General features: G+C 48.8%; 1 protein-coding gene across 1 annotated transcript in view; it reads left to right on the forward strand.

The window, feature by feature from the left end:
- The window catches only part of xrn2 (5'-3' exoribonuclease 2), a 155,256-nt gene that overhangs the window by 56,393 nt on the left and 77,319 nt on the right, over positions 1-21,544 (forward strand). Inside the window, exons 22-28 of the mRNA XM_079255481.1 lie at positions 2,511-2,594; positions 3,584-3,681; positions 5,190-5,269; positions 5,351-5,407; positions 8,320-8,388; positions 8,892-9,020; positions 12,817-12,935. Coding sequence (XP_079111607.1) covers positions 2,511-2,594; positions 3,584-3,681; positions 5,190-5,269; positions 5,351-5,407; positions 8,320-8,388; positions 8,892-9,020; positions 12,817-12,935 — 636 coding nt within the window. The remainder of the gene's footprint in view (positions 1-2,510; positions 2,595-3,583; positions 3,682-5,189; positions 5,270-5,350; positions 5,408-8,319; positions 8,389-8,891; positions 9,021-12,816; positions 12,936-21,544) is intronic.

The raw sequence follows: 21,544 nt of genomic DNA on the forward strand, positions 1-21,544 counted from the left end.
CAACCATGTTTAACATGTTACATGTAACCACAATGTCCACCATGGTTAACATGTTACATGTAACCACAATGTCCACCATGTTTAACATGTTACATGTAACCACAATGTCCACCATGGTTAACACGTTACATGTAACCACAATGTCCACCATGGTTAACATGTTACATGTAACCACAATGTCCACCATGGTTAACATGTTACATGTAACCACAATGTCCTCCGTGGTTGACATGTTACATGTAACCACAATGTCCACCATGGTAAACACGTTACATGTAACCACAATGTCCTCCGTGGTTAACATGTTACATGTAACCACAATGTCCTCCATGGTTAACATGTTACATGTAACCACGATGTACTCCGTGTTTCCCATGTTACATGTAACCACTATGTCCACCATGGTTAACATGTTACATGTAACCACAATGTCCTCCACGATTAACATGTTACATGTAACTACAATGTCCTCCGTGTTTACCATGTTACATGTAACCACAATGTCCTCCGTGGTTAACATGTTACATGTAACCACAATGTCCTCCACGATTAACATGTTACATGTAACTACAATGTCCTCCGTGTTTACCATGTTACATGTAACCACAATGTCCTCCATGGTTAACATGTTACATGTAATTAAGATGTCCTCCATGGTTAACATGTTACATGTAACCACAATGTCCTCCCTGGTTAACATGTTACATGTAACTGCAATGTACTCCGTGTTTACCATGTTACATGTAACTAAGATGTCCTCCATGGTTAACATGTTACATGTAACCACAATGTCCTCCATGGTTAACGTGTTACATATAACCACAATGTCCTCCGTGGTTAACATGTTACATGTAACCACAATGTCCTCCATGTTTACCATGTTACATGTAACCACAATGTCCACCATGGTTAACATGTTACATGTAACCACAATGTCCTCCATGGTTAACATGTTACATGTAACCACAATGTCCTCCGTGGTTAACATGTTACATGTAACCACAATGTCCTCCGTGGTTAACATGTTACATGTAACCACAATGTCCACCATGGTTAATATGTTACATGTAACCACAATGTCCTCCATGGTTAACATGTTACATGTAACCACAATGTCCTCCATGGTTAACATGTTACATGTAACCACAATGTCCTCCGTGGTTAACATGTTACATGTAACCACAATGTCCTCCATGGTTAACATGTTACATGTAACCACGATGTACTCCGTGTTTCCCATGTTACATGTAACCACTATGTCCACCATGGTTAACATGTTACATGTAACTACAATGTCCTCCACGATTAACATGTTACATGTAACTACAATGTCCTCCGTGTTTACCATGTTACATGTAACCACAATGTCCTCCGTGGTTAAAATGTTACATGTAACCACAATGTCCTCCACGATTAACATGTTACATGTAACTACAATGTCCTCCGTGTTTACCATGTTACATGTAACCACAATGTCCTCCACGATTAACATGTTACATGTAACTACAATGTCCTCCGTGTTTACCATGTTACATGTAACCACAATGTCCTCCGTGGTTAACATGTTACATGTAACCACAATGTCCTCCACGATTAACATGTTACATGTAACTACAATGTCCTCCGTGTTTACCATGTTACATGTAACCACAATGTCCTCCGTGGTTAACATGTTACATGTAACCACAATGTCCTCCATGGTTAACATGTTACATGTAACCACAATGTCCTCCATGGTTAACGTGTTACATGTAACCACAATGTCCTCCATGGTTAACATGTTACATGTAACCACAATGTCCTCCATGTTTACCATGTTACATGTAACCACAATGTCCACCGTGGTTAACATGTTACATATAACCACAATGTCCTCCGTGGTTAACATGTTACATGTAACCACAATGTCCTCCATGTTTACCATGTTACATGTAACCACAATGTCCTCCATGGTTAACATGTTACATGTAACCACAATGTCCTCCGTGGTTAACATGTTACATGTAACCACAATGTCCTCCATGGTTAACATGTTACATGTAACCACAATGTCCACCATGGTTAATATGTTACATGTAACCACAATGTCCTCCATGGTTAACATGTTACATGTAACCACAATGTCCACCATGGTTAATATGTTACATGTAACCACAATGTCCACCATGGTTAACATGTTACATGTAACTATGATGTACTCCGTGTTTACCATGTTACATGTAACCACAATGTCCTCCATGGTTAACATGTTACATGTAACTATGATGTACTCCGTGTTTACCATGTTACATGTAACTACGATGTACTCCGTGTTTACCATGTTACATGTAACCACAATATCCAACGTATTTACCATGTTACATGTAACACGTGTGTGCACTGCGCTTGGGTTCTACCAGTGGTTCTGAACGAGAAAAATCTGATGTTTGTGAAGTAATTAATTTTAATCATCTCTTCACTTTTACATGTTCAGTAAAAAACAGCCTCAGACTTTTCATCATGGTTTCCAGGTGTCGCATTGTTGCCTTTTGTGGATGAACGGCGGTTGAGGGCGGCTTTAGCGGTCGTCTACCCAGACCTTACATCTGAAGAAGGTGAGTCTGCTTTAGAGAGAGTGACGTGGATGTGGGAGGAACTGGACTGACTGAGCGTCAAAGAACATATCGGATGTTGTATTATTGGCTTTCTGATCAATGAAGGAGAAGAACAGGTTTTTGTATTGTTCAGAATGTGTGGCAACATGCGGTTTGTCACATTTTTATTCCCAATCGGCTCATTTGTCACAATCACGATGAAAGACCGAGAGGACAGGGGACTTTTCAGCTTCTTAAAGTCTGATTAATGCAGGCTGCAGACATCTCTCTGGTCCAGGTGTACAACTGTAAACTGTTCTCTGGGAAGAATGACAGCTAGCCAATTAAATGCTGAGAAAGGATGATTCTGACCTCTGATTGGCTCTGACCAGCAGCTGTACAGAGTTAAATTGAAACTGAAACTCATTACAGTAAATTCAGTAAATGTACTAAAGGTTGAACTTGATAATGTAATATGTTCGTATTGTACTTACGTGCACTTATTCTATGTTCATGTTGCGATGTCAGTAGAGAGGAAGTGACGTACGTAGAGTTAGTTGTTCCGGGTTTAACAGGGAGAAGCTTACCTGCTCGTAAATCCTGTTGGAGATGTGTGTTCTTCGGATGTTTGCAAGCCAGTTGGATTATCCCAGTGTGAAGTCAATGACGAGAAACTGTGTAACACTACCAAGTTTGAACGGCTACAATAAAGGAACTAAGACAGTTCAATGAAGGAACACGCATCAGCCTCCCTTCCTGTATTCTGACCGATACACCATCTTGTTTACTGTGAAATCCTAAAGAACTAGTTTCCTGGTTATCACCCCAATAGTAAAGGCTGTTTATAAAAATTTTGGTTTTCCTGCTTTATTAGTAAAAGAGATGTCTGCAGAACTCCAACCAGTTCACCATCATTTCATGGACCTTCTCTGGGTAGGGTTAGGTAGGGGACCCTGGGTTTTATCTGCTGCTGAGTCCAGTCAACTTAGCACGTCTGTTTCCTGTTGCAGTGAGAAGAAACAGTCTGGGAAGCGACATGTTGTTCCTGGGAAAGTCTCACCCGCTGTTCGACTTCATCCATGAGCTCTACCGGACAGAAACTCAGCAGGTAAAGTTGACATTTTATCTATTTCATCTGCATTAGAAGCAGATAGGAAGTCCATACTCTCATGTTTGTTTTTCATAATGAAGCTGTTTCCAGAGCCGTTCACATTTCCCGTTTAACGTCACGCTTTCATTCCCGTCCTCAACACGGACTCCGTGTTCTCCCGTTTAACGTCACGCTTTCATTCCCGTCCCGAACACGGACTCCATGTTCTCCCGTTTGTCACGCTTTCATTCCCGTCCCGAACACGGACTCCATGTTCTCCCGTTTAACGTCACGCTTTCATTCCCGCCCTCAACACGGACTCCATGTTCTCCCGTTTAACGTCACGCTTTCATTCCCGCCCTCAACACGGACTCCGTGTTCTCCCGTTTAACGTCACGCTTTCATTCCCGCCCTCAACACGGACTCCATGTTCTCCCGTTTAACGTCACGCTTTCATTCCCGCCCTCAACACGGACTCTGTGTTCTCCCGTTTAACGTCACGCTTTCATTCCCGCCCTCAACACGGACTCCATGTTCTCCCGTTTAACGTCACGCTTTCATTCCCGTCCCGAACACGGACTCCATGTTCTCCCGTTTAACATCACGCTTTCATTCCCGTCCCGAACACGGACTCCATGTTCTCCCGTTTAACTTCACGCTTTCATTCCCGTCCCGAACACGGACTCCATGTTCTCCCGTTTAACTTCACGCTTTCATTCCCGTCCCGAACACGGACTCCATGTTCTCCCGTTTAACTTCACGCTTTCATTCCCGTCCCGAACACGGACTCCATGTTCTCCCGTTTAACGTCACGCTTTCATTCCCGTCCTCAACACGGACTCTGTGTTCTCCCGTTTAACGTCACGCTTTCATTCCCGCCCTCAACACGGACTCCATGTTCTCCCGTTTAACGTCACGCTTTCATTCCCGTCCCGAACACGGACTCCATGTTCTCCCGTTTAACATCACGCTTTCATTCCCGTCCCGAACACGGACTCCATGTTCTCCCGTTTAACTTCACGCTTTCATTCCCGTCCCGAACACGGACTCCATGTTCTCCCGTTTAACTTCACGCTTTCATTCCCGTCCCGAACACGGACTCCATGTTCTCCCGTTTAACGTCACGCTTTCATTCCCGTCCTCAACACGGACTCTGTGTTCTCCCGTTTAACGTCACGCTTTCACTCCCGTCCTCAACACGGACTCCGTGTTCTCCTGGATCCACTCAGATGGTCTCCTCATGACAACGTCTGCAAGACTGCTGAAGGCTGGCGGGTCCTCCTCCTCTTTCACCCACTCCTCCTGTGCCTCCTCCTTCTGCTCCTCCCGTCCCCCCTCCTCCCCCTCCTCCCCCTCCCGTCCCCCCTCCTCCCCCTCCCGTCCCCCCTCCTCCCCCTCCCGTCCCCCCTCCTCCCCCTCCTGCTCCTCCCGTCCCCCCCTCCTCCCCCTCCTGCTCCTCCCGTCCCCCCCTCCTCCCCCTCCTGCTCCTCCCTCCTGCTCCTGCTAACAACGTCTCTGTCCTGCAGGCTGCCGAGCTGCCAGCGGAGCTGTGCCATGGACTGCAGGGGATGCTGAGCCTGGATGACGACCCAGTTCTACCAGATCAGTAAGATCTGCAGTGTTCTGAATACCTCGCTGTTTTCTCGCACTTCTCCCGCCACCAACACGCTCTGATGTTTCCCTGCAGGACGGTGAAGTCGCCCGTTCCCATGCTGCGTGATATTTCCCTGAGCAGCGCAGTCAGGTGAGTCTGGTCTAACCTGGTTCCTGCACGGTAGCGGTCTGAAACCCAACAAGCCAATCCAACTACAGCGTCGCCGTGGGTACTCCACGGCGCGGGGCAGCGTGGCTCCGCCTCCTATTGACCAGCTGCTGGAGTCGCGCTGTGTACACGGGAGCACGGCCGGCTCTGGTTCAGGTTGTGCCGGCAACATCTGTCTGGGCGGTCTGTGTGTTCTCGTGTCTCCTGATGAAAGACAGGGAATCCTGACATGATGATGATGATGGTGGTGTGATGAAGGTGATGATGATGGTGATAGTGATGAAGGGGATGATGATGGTGGTGATCAAATCAAATCAAAATCAATCAAAGATACTTTATTTATCCCGAGGGGAAATTCAAGGTTCAAGTCAGCTCGTCCAAGGTTAGACATACAGATATTTACATTTGACAAGTTTACAGGACAAACTGATACTTCGGCCCTGCAGCCAGTTTTACCGGCGCCGCCTTATAAATGAGGAAAAGATGACATGAGGAAGGATGGGTGGGTGTTAAAAAAAAATCTCTACACTTCACCTAAAGGGGGAAGGATAAAAATGCCACAAAAAACACACCTCTAAACATAAGCACATATTCAGACAATAGACAACACACAATATGGGAGGGGGGGGTGGGTGGGGTCTCCCAGACAGCCAAGTGAGGCCGCAGCCAGCCAACCAGCGCGCCCATCCAACTCGCCGTCCGTGAGTGGAGGGAGGGGCGAGGTCCGGAGAAGGCGGTGAAAGATAGGAGAGTGTGTCTGTAACAGTGTGTGTGAGTGTGTTCAGTAAGTGAGTCTGTGAACTTTCCCCAGTTCATCTGGGCCACCTGATGTAAATGTGGCCTTTAGAGCTGAGTTCAGTTTAAGTTCCACAGGCCTGAGAAAGGGAGGGGGGTTAGGAGGGGGCTGAGCGTCAGACAGCATTACATTCCAGGAGACGTGATAACCAGCCTGCCCAAGGCCAGTCAGGGAGCCAGATCCAGATAACAGCTTTGTTTTGGGTCAAGCTAAGCTTCATTTGGCTCAGCTTTGAGTCCTTAGTGGTCTCTGTCGGACTCCGAAACATCCGAATCAGGGGTCAGTTTCCACCAAAACGGAGCAACAGCTTCTCCAAGATGCTTCCCACTTACGGATGAGCTCCAGAACCACGACCAGCTCCAGTTGCGGTCCAGTGCTGTCACGCATGAGTTCGAGTGCTAGTTGCTCGGCATAGTCAATCACAGATCTTCCAAAAGTTGTCAGACACCAGGAAACTGCACACACCAAACAGCAGAAACCCAGTTATCATAAATCCAATCGTGTAGAAATCCTCCACAGAAAGAAGCAGCAGGCACATGACCATCATCACGTATCCAGCAGCATGCATTCTGTCGGGACCTGCAGGATCCCCTTCGCCCGTTCTTTTGGGAAAATGTTTTTTAAAAGTTGCATTGAGAGACCAGCTGACCAGATCCATGATTTAAATTCGGAAGGAAACGGAGCAGGAGACTCAGATAGATAGATGACAATACAAAGAAGCAGCAGGTCAGAGTGGGAACGGGAGGGAGAGACAAAGCGTTTGTCCTCTCTGAGAGCAGGAAGAGAGAAAATGATGGTGATGGTGGTGATGATGATGATGATGATGGTGTTGATGGTGGGGATGATGGTGATGGTGATGATGGTGGGGATGATGGGGATGGGGATGATGGGGATGGTGATGATGGTGGGGATGATGGGGATGGGGATGATGGGGATGGTGATGATGGTGGGGATGATGGGGATGGGGATGATGGTGGGGATGATGGTGATGATGGTGGGGATGATGGTGATGATGGTGATGATGGTGATGGGGATGATGGGGATGGTGATGACGGGATGATGGTGATGGGGATGATGGTGATGGGGATGATGGTGATGGTGATGATGGTGGGGATGATGGTGATGATGGTGATGGGGATGATGGGGATGGTGATGACGGGATGATGGTGATGGGGATGATGGTGATGGTGATGACGGGATGATGGTGATGGGGATGATGGTGATGATGGGGATGATGGTGATGATGGTGATGGGGATGATGGTGATGGGGATGATGGTGATGATGGGGATGATGGGGATGATGGGGATGATGGTGATGGGGATGATGGGGATGATGGTGATGGGGATGATGGTGATGGGGATGGGGATGATGGTGATGATGGGGATGATGGTGATGGGGATGATGGTGATGGGGATGATGGTGATGGGGATGATAGGGATGATGGTGATGATGGGGATGATGGTGATGGGGATGATGGTGATGGGGATGATGGTGATGGTGATGGGGATGATGGTGATGGGGATGATGGTGATGGGGATGATGGTGATGGGGATGATAGGGATGATGGTGATGGGGATGATGGTGATGGGGATGATGGTGATGGGGATGATGGTGAGGATGGGGATGATGGTGATGGGGATGATGGTGATGATGGGGATGGGGATGATTGGGATGATGGTGATGGGGATGATGGTGATGATGGGGATGATTGGGATGATGGTGATGATGGTGATGGGGATGATGGTGATGATGGTGATGATGGTGATGGGGATGATGGTGATGATGGTGATGATGGTGATGGGGATGATGGTGATGATGGTGATGATGGTGATGGGGATGATGGTGATGATGGTGATGATGGTGATGGGGATGATGATGATGGGGATGGGGATGATGGTGATGGGGATGATGGTGATGATGGTGATGGGGATGATGATGATGGGGATGATGGGGATGATGATGTGATGATGATGATGATGGTGATGCTGCTGCTGCTGATGATGATGATGATGATGTGATGATGGTGATGGTGATGATGATGATGATGGTGAGGAGCGAGTGAGCTGATGGAGAACTTCTTGTTTCTTCTCTCTGCAGCGTGAAGTTCCAGGATCCTCTGTATGCAGATGGCTTTGTGTTTAAAGCAGTTCTCCTGCCCGGAGCCAAGTGAGAATTTCTCCTCTCTAAACCACATTTTTCTCCGATTCTTCTCATCTTAACATTTCAGCCGCTTTCTTTCCATGCATAAATATTTTTCAGGCTGATGAATTCTTTTCTGACTGACCTGCAGTGTGTCGATGCTTTCACAGTTCTGGCTCAGACATGTTTAATATTCCACATAACAAATGATTCCCTTTTCATTCTCTACTTAATTCTGGCATCCACACGATGTGTTCAGGTACCTCCTGAGACTATATAACAGACATCTGGATGAACTGTTTGTCATATTTACAATTCATTAATCATTAACTTGTATGAATATAAACGAAGACTTCTTCATCTACTTCTGATATCATGTTGATGATTGTGATTTACAGGATTTTTAACACACAAGCAGCAGTTTTAGTCACTTTATTGTGATTTTCATGACATAAAACTGTTTGTAGAAAACAGAAAAGGACAGAAACAAGATCAACGTCCATAACTGAACCACATGTCCTGTGTTTCAGGATTCCCACTAAGGTGCTGAAACCGGGGGACTGGGAGAAGGGAAACAGGGAACCATGGAGACCCCAGCTGGGCTTCAACCCAAACAGACATCAGGCTCATCTGGACCAATCAGCTTTCAGAGCTCTGGGGTAACTCCTCATTAATCAGTACTTACTTTTTCCTGACAGAAACGTCTCAGTTAAAGATGAGAAGTCTGAGCAGAACTCCTCCCTGAGCCGTCACCTTATGGTGGTGGAGGGGTTTGTGTGTCCTGAAGATCCTAACAGCTATGTTGTCTGGGGCTTTATGCCCCTCGTAGGGTCACCATGGCAAACAGGTGTCTAGGGGAGGAACCAGACTAAGTGTGGCTCACAGACCCCTATGATGACCACAAACCCGGGCAGAAATCTTCCCTTGGGTTACCAGGACCCCCCTCTGGAGCCAGGCCTGGAGGTGGGGTACGAGAGCGAGCGTCTGGTGGCCGGGCCTTCACCCATGGAGCCCGGTCGGGCTCAGCCCGAAAGGGTTACATGGGCCCCACCTCCCGTGGGCTCACCATCTGCGGGAGGAGCCGTAGGGGTCGGGTGCAGTGTGAGCTGGGCGGCAGCAAGAGGCGGGGACCCTGGCGGTCCGATCCCCGGCTGCAGAAGCTGGCTCTAGGGACGTGGAACGTCACCTCTCTGGTGGGGAAGGAGCCTGAGCTTGTGCGCAAGGTTGAGCGGTTCCGGCTAGATATAGTTGGACTCACCTCGACGCATGGCTTGGGCTCTGGAACCAGAACCCTCGAGAGGGGCTGGACCTTCTTCCACTCTGGAGTTGCTCATGGTGAGAGGCACTGAGCAGGTGTGGGCGTTCTCATCAGCCCCCAGCTTGGTGCCTGCACGTTGGGGTTTACCCCGGTGGAGGAAAGGGTAGTTTCCCTCCGCCTCCGGGTGGGGGGACGGGTCCTGACTGTTGTCTGTGCTTATGCACCGAACAGCAGTTCAGAGTACCCACCCTTTCTGGAGTCCTTGGAGGGAGTGCTGGAGGGTGCTCCTTCTGGGGACTCCATTGTTCTGCTGGGGGACTTCAATGCTCACGTGGGCAATGACAGTGAGACCTGGAGGGGAGTGATTGGGAGGCATGGTCCCCCCCCCTCTGAACCCAAATGGTGTTTTGTTATTGGACTTCTGTGCTCGTCATGGATTGTCCATAATGAACATCATGTTCCAACATAAGAGTGTCCATATGTACACCTGGCATCAGGATTCCCTGGGCCGCAGTTCCATGATGGATTTTGTAGTCGTATCGTCGGACCTGCGGCCACATGCCTTGGACACTCGGGTGAAGAGGGGGGCGGAGCTTCAACTGATCACCACCTGGTGGTGAGTTGGCTCAGATGGTGGGGGAGGAGGCCGGTCAGATCTGGCAGGCCCAAACGTGTTGTGAGGGTCTGCTGGGAACGTCTGGCTGAGTCCCCCATCAGAGCGAGCTTCAACTCCCACCTTCAGCAGAGCTTCAACCATGTCCCGAGTGAGGCGGGGGACATTGAGTCCGAATGGGCTGTGTTCCGTGCCTCTATTGTTGAGGCGGCCAGCCGGAGCTGTGGCTGCAAGGTCGTTGGTGCCTGTCGTGGCGGTAATCCCAGGACTCGTTGGTGGACACCAGCAGTGAGGGATGCCGTCAAGCTGAAGAAGGAGTCCTATCGGGCCTTCTTGGCCTGTGGGACTCTGGAGGCAGCTGATGGGTACTGGCGGGCTAAGCGGCATGCGGCTTCAGCTGTTGCCGAGGCAAAAACTCTTGCATGGGAGGAGTTCGACGAGGCCATGGAGAAAGACTTCCGGACGGCTTCGAGGAGATTCTGGTCCAGCATCCGGCGGCTCAGGAGGGGGAAGCAGTGCTCCATCAATACTGTGTACAGTGGAGGTGGGGAGCTGCTGACCTCAACTCGGGACGTTGTGGGTCGGTGGAAGGAATACTTCGAAGACCTCCTCAATCCTACCAACACGTCTTCTCATGAGGGAGCAGAGCTGGTGGACTCAGGGGTGGACTCTCCTATCTCTGGGGCGGAAGTCGCTGAGGTGGTCAAAAAGCTCCTTGGTGGCAAGGCCCCGGGGGTGGATGAGATCCGCCCGGAGTTCCTTAAGGCTCTGGATGCTGTGGGGCTGTCATGGCTGACACGCCTCTGCAGCATCGCGTGGACATCGGGGGCAGTGCCGCTGGACTGGCAGACTGGGGTGGTGGTCCCCCTTTTTAAGAAGGGGGACCGGAGGGTGTGTTCCAATTACAGGGGAATCACACTCCTCAGCCTCCCTGGTAAGGTCTATTCAGGGGTCCTGGAGAGGAGGGTCTGCCGGATAGTCGAATCCTGGATTGAGGAGGAGCAGTGTGGTTTTCGTCCTGGTCGCGGAACAGTGGATCAGCTCTATACCCTCTTTGGGGTCCTGGAGGGGGCATGGGAGTTTGCCCAACCAGTCTACATGTGTTTTGTGGACCTGGAGAAGGCATTCGACCGTGTCCCCCGGGGGCTCCTGTGGGGGGTACTCCGGGAGTATGGGGTACCGGACCCCCTTGTACGAGCTGTCCGGTCCCTGTACGACAGGTGTCAGAGCTTGGTCCGCATTGCCGGTAGTAAGTCTGATTCGTTTCCGGTGAGGGTTGGACTCCGCCAAGGCTGCCCTTTATCACCGATTCTGTTCATAACTTATATGGACAGAATTTCTAGGCGCAGCCGAGGTGTTGAGGGGATCCGGCTTGGTGGCCTCAGGATTGGGTCCCTGCTTTTTGCGGATGACGTGGTCCTGTTGGCTTCATCTGGTCGTGATCTCCAGATCTCGCTTGAGCGATTCGCGGCCGAGTGTGAAGCGGCTGGGATGAGAATCAGCACCTCCAAATCTGAGACCATGGTCCTCAGCCGGAATAGGGTGGATTGCCCTCTCCGGGTCGGGAGTCAGGTCCTGCCTCAAGTGGAGGAGTTTAAATATCTCGGGGTCTTGTTCACGAGTGAGGGAAGGATGGAGCGCGAGATCGACAGACGGATCGGTGCGGCGTCTGCAGTAATGCGGACTCTGCGCCGGTCTGTCGTGGTGAAGAAGGAGCTGAGCCAGAAGGCGAAGCTCTCGATTTACCAGTCGATCTACGTTCCTACCCTCACCTATGGTCATGAGCTGTGGGTCGTGACCGAAAGAACCAGATCTCGTATACAGACGGCTGAAATGAGTTTCCTCCGCAGGGTGGCCGGGCTCTCCCTTAGAGATAGGGTGAGGAGCTCAGTCATCTGGGAGGAGATCAGAGTAGAGCCGGTGCTTCTCCGCATCGAGAGGAACCAGTTGAGGTGGCTAGGGCATCTGGTCAGGATGCCTCCTGGACCTCCCTGGTGAGGTGTTCCAGGCACGTCCCTCTGGGAGGAGACCCCGGGGAAGACCCAGGACACGCTGGAGGGATTATATCTCTCGGCTGGCCTGGGAACGCCTCGGGATCCCCCCCGCAGAATGTGGCTGGGGAGAGGGAAGTCTGGGCTTCCCTGCTTAGGCTGCTGCCCCCGCGACCCGACCCGGATAAGCGGCTGAAGATGGATGGATTGATGGAAGCTCTGCATGTTTCTGGGCTCATGGTGATGATGGAACAACAGCTGATCCGCCCAGGACTCGGTTCCTCCTACTCTAACAGCCCATCAAGCTGCCGCCTCTGATTAAGATCCGCTTCTCCACACCTTCATATTATCATTAAGGAAAAACAGGAATAATTGAACATCTGGCTCGGTACGACTGCTTGCACATTAATTATGTGCAGATTTGATGCAACACTGTGGATTCTGTTTTTTTCTGCTGAATGAAGCCGTGCGTTCAGCCCAGCCGGCTGTCGCCTGCTTTGATGCCATTAAACAGGCGTCTGGTTCATAAAGAGTTTCAATCTATCTGGCAGTGGGCTGAAATCTCAGATTTAAAGTCTTTTCTCTTCCTGCAGTCACAGTCTGAACAGGAACCAACATGGAGGAGGGCAGTACAGCAACACGCCACCACCTGGCAGCTACCAGCAGAGAAACTACCGTCCTCCACGCAGCAGCGGCCACCAGCCTTACCAACGTAAGTGGAACAAACCAGAATTACATCGGATCACTGCTGCCTCATCATCCGTGTGACACTAAGCTGCGTCACGGTGGTCTGACCCCACAGCCGTGACCCCACATGGCAGAACGCATCCTTATTCCCATTTTATGAGGTGAAACTGAAGCATTTCTGAAATATCCCAAACTTGGCTTTGACTTGTCCAGTTTTAGAGGTTTCAGCGGGGACCTCCACATGTAGGCATGAAGACTGGACGCCTGCTGTCTTTGCCACATCCGTGCTCTGCGGATGTCTTCCAGACACATGGGAACTGATCTGGGTTTTTCCAACATCTTGGGATGATTTCCATGTCTTGTAGCTCTACATCTGGTCCTGCATGGCCTCTGTCCTGCTGGTTTTATGTCTGCGCAAACATTAGCTTGGTTGTTAGCTGTCCAGCAGAGCAGGGATCCTCAATCCTGGTCCTCAAAGTCCAGTGTCCTTCAGTTTTGTCCTGGCTGCAACACACCAGACTCAGGACACGTCCACATCAGCCTTTCTGATCCGAATCTGTTTGCTGGGAAAGTCGCTTTGAAATGTGAATGTGCCAAGCAAATCCTGATTCGGAACAAAGAATCGCACTCGGTCCGCCTACAAACGCAGGTCTCGGCCCGTTTCAAGCGAACCAACTACGGGAAGCGGGCTACAAACCAAGTCCCTTCCTGCATGTGGCGTAGCGTTGCATTGTGGGTAAATCCATAGCGATGGCGTTAAGGGTCCTCTGCCTCGTCTGGTGTTCATACTGCGTCCATTGTTGCAGTGGATTTCTGCAGTATACTTGCATAAGACACAATAAAAACCCAAAACAGCCATAGTTTGGTCTCCATGTTTAACTGGCAGGTGGAGGAAACAGAGTTTTCTTCTTCACGCCGGTCTGGTCCTCTCTTCTGCTAAATACTAGTGCAGCGCCACCTCTGGTGGGAATGGGGAGATATTATTCTAATGGTTTGGCTGGTTTCACCAAAGTGCAGGACAGCGGTTTTCCAGGACCAGGATTGGGGATCCCTGCACCAGAGGGCTGCTCAACACTGCTTCCCGTACTTTCTGGTGGTACTGTTTGGTACATCAGTGTACGCATCTATAAAATCTCCAAAAACCAACCAATTTATGCAATGAACGATTGTGGGAGACTGAAGGAAAAGTCAGACCTTTACCTGCTGCATACTTTTTTTTTTTTTTTTTTTTTTTTTTTTTTTTTTTTTTGTCTTGTCCAGCATTTAAGCAAGCAGACTGATGTTCTGGATGCTGTGTTCTGCTGAGCAAATTTATTTTGCCAAGGGGAACTTTTGTAGATGTAATGATCCCCTTGTATTTCTTGATTCTTATTTTATTTTTCAATTTGTTTTGGATAATAGCTTGTATTACAGAGTTTATGCTACTGGACCCGACCGGAAAGGACAGGAAAGGGGCAGAAAGAGAACAGAAAAGAGAACATAAAAAAAACAAAAAAAAAAAAACAAAAGAAAGAGATCAATGCATACATGTATATGCACATACATACCCACCTACATATATATGTATATACACTCGCACATACATTATATATATATACATATATACATACATACATACATATACACATACATACACATGCATACACACACATGTACACATACATGCATACATAAAGATAGATATACATACAAACATATACACATACATACACACACATATATATATATATATATATATACATATATACACATATACATACTCACATACATACACATACATATACACATACACATACACACACATACACATACACTCACACATATGCATACATATATACATATCCATACACATACATACATACACATACACATACACATAAGTACACACACATACCCACCCACACACATAAATATATACACCCACACAAGCCAACTCTAGATTCGTGGAGAACAAAACCGTTGACAATCATGAAGACCAGAAACTAGCAAGTTAAGTCAAAAAGACAGAAAGAGAGGTACCTGCTGTTAGTGAATAAACTTGCTGGATGACTCAGTGACTGTGACACATGCAGAACATTCATGCAGAACATTCAGAGTGGAACGTGTTTAGAGAAGAGTGATCATGCCAATGTGACCCCGCCCGCCTACAGCTAGAGGAAGGCCAGGAGAACCCAGAGACCCGGGTAACCGACAGTCACCCCCAGGTACAGATCCCAACCCCCCCACTCCAGAGCCAGCCATGCATCTGCCCAGGAGGTGGCGAAGGAGGTGCCCAACCAGAGTCCCCCGCAGTCAGGGGGAACAGGCCCCAGCAGGCCCAGGCCGGCAAGGGCCGATCCCGCCGGGCACCGGCCACCTAGGGCAGACAGAGCGCAGGCCCCAGGGCCCCAAGAGCCCGTGAGCAGCCCCCCGCCCCCGCAGGCAGAGGGCACAGCCCACACCGACGGAGGACCAGGATCCCCAGACCGCCACCCAGCGGCAGCCAGGTCGCACCCCAGCGCACCAGCTGCGCCCCCGGGTACAGGACACCACCCCCCCACCACCAAACCACACACACATATACATGCATACCCCGCCCCCCCCCCCCCCCCCCAACACGCACTCCCCTCACACATATACATGCATACCCCCCCCCCAAACACGCACTCCCCTCTCAACCCCCATCCACACAACCCTCTGCAATCCATGCACATCATCCATAACATATACAACCCCACCCCACCTCTACTCACTCACCCATACCAAGTCACACGAACCCCAATCGCCCCCGCCCCCACACACGCTCACCCCCCCCCCCCCACACACACACGCTCACACCCCGCCACCCCATCCCTCTACTTCTACCCAACCACACATGCCCCACCAAACACCCCTCCACCACCCATAGCCCCCCTCCAAACTTCACCCTCACTCACACATCCCATTCCGCATATACACCCCCCCCTACACACACACACACACACACACACACACATACCCTCACTCCTCCAACACAGGCACACCCCAATACAACCCACGCGCCAACATACCCCTCCACACACACATCTACTCATCCTCACACATCCCTATCCCCTACCCACCTATATCCCTAACCCTAATCCCCCCCCCCAGCCATCCCACCATCCATCTGTAACCCCATACACCCACTCCCACACATCCTCACCTCACCCCTCCATCATGTCCCATGTGAGATACCTCAGAGGGGGCAGAGGACAGGATGGCCCCGATCAGGGCCCCCATAATTACCGCCCACCACTCCCAGCGTCCCCCCCCACCACCCCACAGATGCAGCCGACCCAGCACCCCCCCAGGGCCGGCGACAACCCTCCTACAGCCAGGCCAGCCCAGACTTAGGCCTAATGGACGGCACTCTTCCCCCACCCGTACCCCCCCCCAGTAAAGCCCCGAGAGCAGGGTCATGAGAAGACCCTATCGTCCCTGCCTCCCCCCCCGCTTATGACTGATTGTGAAGTATGTATTAGTTGCAATTAAAACTGAGGGAATTGCCACGCGGTGCTGGGAGAGGGACCACCTAAGCAGCCCCGCCCACCATACACCGCATGCTCTTCCCCCTAATCATGTGAGTCATCAGTGTTTTGGTGTTTGGTGTCTAAGTGTAATTAAAACTGGGAGGTGAGCCGAGGCTGGGTGCAGCGATCAAGACCACCTTGATGGCCTTTCTCACCACCCAGCGCCACGTGCACACCTCCCAATACCCTGCCTGTGTGTGATGGGGAGCGGGGAGGAAGAGGGGTTGAGGGATTTAAGTCTGGAGGAAAGTGCCAGAAGGTGAGCCGCCCGCAGCACTGGGCATGCCCCCTACTCCCAGGGCCCCCCAAGGACCAGGACAAGCCGGGGACAGCCATCCCCGTAACCAGAGCCTTCGGCGACTCTAACCAGAGAGTCATCACCGACCCAAGAGGGGACCAACTCACCACATGCAGAAGGGGGGCACGAGGACAAAGAGGAGGCGGGGCGGCAGAAGGGGAATCCCAGACCGATTGTCCACCGCCCCCTCACTCACAGAGGACACCCCCACCTGGGGACATGAAGTCCCCCCTTGTCCACACATCGGCACCTCACACTGTCTCAGCACAAACCTACAGCCACACACACACACACACACTTCCGGACACATTCAGGTCCACCCAGCCACCCGTTCAGCCCACCCTTAAAACCCTCCTCCTGACCCCCACGTCACATCCAAATCCCCCCCCCCCCCCATCCATCATATCTACACTTATCCACCAACCTACCACACACATGCACCACCCACTCCCCCATACATACACCCCTGCCCCCCCCCCACACACACACAGACAGCACGCCCCCCCTCCCCCCTCCTCCCCCCCCATACACACACCCGTATACATGCACCACCGCCACTCCCCACATACACGCATCACCCCACTCCCCTACACACACGGCACTACCCCCCCCCACAGACACCACGACACCCCCCCCACACACGCATCATCACACTTCCCCACCCACACACATCCACATACCTATGTACCGCCACCAGTCCTCAACGCACACCCCCTACACACATCCCTCCATACACACTCACATCCCATCCACACTATCAAACACCCCCCACTCAACAAGTCCCAGGGTCGCAACCAGGCACCAGAGCACGTACCTGCTGACCGCCGCAGCGGCAGGTCCAGGTCAGCCCAGCCCCCCCCCGGCACAAGCCGACCCCCCACCCCCAAGAGACAGGGGACAACCCCGGGCACCGGAGCCCGGGACCCCGCCCAGCCCACCCCACGGCGGCACAGGCGCCCGTTACGGAGTCACGCCCGCCAACCCATCCCCCGCCAGCGACCTCGCCCCGCCGCTGCGCGGCAACTCCAGCCGCTGGCCCATCCAGGTCCACAGTAGGGCTAGAAACCTAGCCACTCCAGCAATGGAGCAGTCAAAATCCCCCCCCCCAGGAGCCCACCACAGACCCACAGCCCCCAGAGAACCCCAACCGGCCACCAACCCCGAGCGCAATAAGGTCACATTCTCCCCCCATACTAAGTGATGGAGCTGATCACAGGGGACCAGAGGGAATAAAGTTCAGCTGACTGATCTCTTGAGGAGGCAGACATCATCTCGACACTGATGTGATCTAATAAGAGATTTCTGAACTGCTGGATACACAGACTTTGTTTGCTTTTCCAGTTTAGAAGGATAGTTTTCTTTGCGATACATAAACTGGTGAGGATTAAGTTTGCAGAATTAAATTCTATGTTAATTTCACCCAAGTAACCCAGTAGGCCCAGTTTGGGGTTTGTAGGGATGTTACATTTGAAGCAATTTGACAGATCTTTACATACCTGAAACCAGAATTCCTGGACAGGTGGGCAAGACCACAAAGCATGGTAGTAGCTGTCAATTGTGTTGCCAGTGCAGTGTGGACAGATGTTTGATTGTGACAGACCCATCCTGAACATCCTGTGTCCTGTATAATGAGTTCTATGCAGAATGTTAAATTGTATTAGTTGCATGTTTGAATTCTTAGTCATTGTAAATGTATTTGAACAGATTTGTGACCATTCATTTTGGTCAAAGTTACTGGATAAGTCTGCTTCCCATTTAGAAGTTGGGAGACATATGGAATCGTCTAGCTTTGATAGTAATCTATATATTTTGGATAACAGTTTCGGGGCATTGAGATTTAAGAATTCTGCAGCCCTGATAGGTAGCTGCAAGTTTAATTGATCAGGGGTGTATTTCTTACCTATAATAGATTTAAGTTGGTGGTATTCTAAGAATTTTGTGCTGCTGATTTCATATCGTGAAGTAATTGTATCAAAAGGGAGAAAGTTCCCATTTTCTATTAAATGTTCTAACTGTTTTATTCCTTTATTCTTCCACTGAGGGAAGTTTATCATTTTCCGGTTTTGCTGGATGTCGGGATTGTTCCAAATAGGTGTAAGTTTGCATGGAATAAGCAAGGATTTGGTTAGTTTAAGAAATTCCCACCAGGCCATTAGTGAGGAGCTGATATTAATGCTTTTAAAGCATTTTTGGCGTTTGACAGCTGTGCTGATAAATGGCAGGTCTGAAATTGCCATATCCTCACACATAGCTTCTTCTATATTAAGCCATGGTTCATCTAGATAGCTAGGTTTAAGCCATTTAGAGATGTATTGTAGTCTATTGCTTATAAAGTAATTTTGGAAATTAGGCAAGTCTAAGCCACCGCTATCTTTAGTCTTCTGGAGTGTTTTTAGACTAATCCGTGGTGGTTTGTCTTTCCAGAGAAATCTAGTAACATTAGAGTCCAGCGATTTAAACCAGGTCGATGGAGGTTTAATGGGGATCATTGAAAACAGATAATTGATTTTAGGTAGAATCATCATTTTTATAGTTGCAACTCTTCCCATTAGTGATATGGGTAAAGATTTCCACCGTGTGAGATCGTCCTCAATTGTTTTTAGTAGAGGGACATAATTTAGCTTTATAAGGTCTGACAGTCTGGGTGAGATGTTTATTCCCAAGTATCTAATATCTCCTGACTGTAAAGCAGTGTCAGGAGTATTATGGAAGGAACAGTTGATGGGTAGAACGGTGGTTTTAGACCAATTAATGGAATATTCAGAAATTGATGAGAATTTATTGATGAGTGCGATTGTCTGACAGATGGATGATTGTGAATTTTGAAGGAAAAGTAATACATCATCAGCATAAAGACTGGTCTTATGCTCCATATTTCTACAGTTAATGCCTTTAATGTCTTTGTTTTGTCTAATGCTAGCTGCTAAGGGTTCAATAAAGATTGCAAAAAGTGAGGGGGAGAGTGGACAGCCTTGTCTGGTGCCTCTCTGCAATCTGAAGCTGTGAGAAGTTTGATCATTTGTCCTGACGCATGCATTTGGATTGCTATACAGTATCTTTATCCAGTCGATAAACGATGAGCCAAACCCGAATTTTCTTAATGTTGCAAATAAGAATTTCCAGTTCACCCTGTCAAATGCTTTTTCAGCATCTAGAGAGATTATTGTAGTTTCCAGGTTATGTATGGTGGCATAATCAATTAGATTTATTAGTCTGCGCGTATTAGTGGTGGAATGTCGTCCCTTGATAAATCCTGTTTGATCAGGATGTATGATAAGTGGAGTTATTTTTTCTAGTCTTGTAGCAAGCACTTTACTGATTATTTTAAGATCTACGTTCATTAGTGATATTGGACGATAACTAGATGGGAGTTTGGGGTCTTTTCCTGGTTTTAGTATTACTGTAATACTAGCCAAATTCATGTTTTGAGATATTTGGCCTTTTTCCTTAATTTCTAAAACCATTTTATAAAAAGTGGGTGCTAGTATAGACCAAAATTCTTTATAATATTCAACTGGAAAACCGTCTGGTCCTGGAGCTTTATTGCTGGGCATGTGTTTTAAAGCTTCATGTAGTTCCCCTACTGAAATGGGTGCGTCCAAAACCATTTCCTGATCCTGTTGTAACTTTGGAAGATTGAGGTAGCTGAGAAATTTCTTAATGCTGTTGTCTGATGGATCTGTTTCTGAGGAATATAATGTTTTATAGAAATCCCTAAATGTGTCATTTATTCCATCAAGATCATGGAGGATATTTCCTCTTGAATCTTTAACAGAGGAGATGGTTGTTTTCTCCTTGTTTGCTTTTAATTGATTTGCGAGAAATCTTCCAGATTTGTTGCTATGTTCAAAATTCTCTAAGCGAAGTCTTTGTAGCAAAAACTGGGTTTTTTGGTTAATTATTTCATTCAGCTCTAGTTTAGCCTTTCTTATGTGATTCAGCACTTGCTCTTCTGGAGAAGCCTTGTAGGCATCTTCTAGTGATTTTATTTTAAGCTCTAGTTCAGATATTTTTGAACTCTCCTTCTTTTTCTTATGTGATGAAAATGAAATTATTTTCCCTCTCATTACTGCTTTTCCTGCCTCCCAAAGAACACATGCTGATGTTCCTGGTATGTCATTGTTTTCTATATACAAAGACCACTCCCGTTTGAAGTAACTGATAAAATCAGGATCTTTAAGTAATGATGTATTAAGTCTCCATTTGCTATAAGATGGTTTAGTTTTCTTATTCATTAGGGTAAATGATACTGGTGCGTGATCACTGATAGTGATGGAATGGATTTTAGTTTCTGAGATATTGTTCATCATAGAGCTGTTAGTGAGGAAGTAGTCTATTCTGGAGTATGAGTGGTGGACAGATGAAAAGTAAGTGTACTCTCTAGCAGTGAGGTGTTGTGAGCGCCAGACATCACAAAGACCAAAATCCTCCATATATTGTTTAACAACTCTTGCTGACTGCCAGACCCTGTGTTTCCCTGCTCCGCCCCCCTTGTCCATCCCAGAGTTTAAGGTCATGTTGAGGTCGCCCCCAATGATAAGTGTATTATCAAGGTGATCATATAGTAAGGAGAAGAAGGAATGAAAAAAGGAGGGGTCATCAGTGTTTGGGCCATAAATATTTGCAATGCATAACTTCATGTTTAGGATAGATAATGTCATTATTATGAATCTTCCACCTGGGTCTAAAATTATATTATTAGCAGTAAAATGAATTTTCCTGTTTATCAGAATGGCTACTCCTCTTTGTCTTGAGTTGAAGCAGGCTGAGTACACGTGAGGGAACTGTACTGTAGAGAGTACGTTA

The sequence above is a fragment of the Telmatherina bonti genome, assembly GCF_933228915.1.
Source record: "Telmatherina bonti genome assembly, chromosome: 16".
Classification (NCBI taxonomy): Eukaryota; Metazoa; Chordata; class Actinopteri; order Atheriniformes; family Telmatherinidae; genus Telmatherina; species Telmatherina bonti.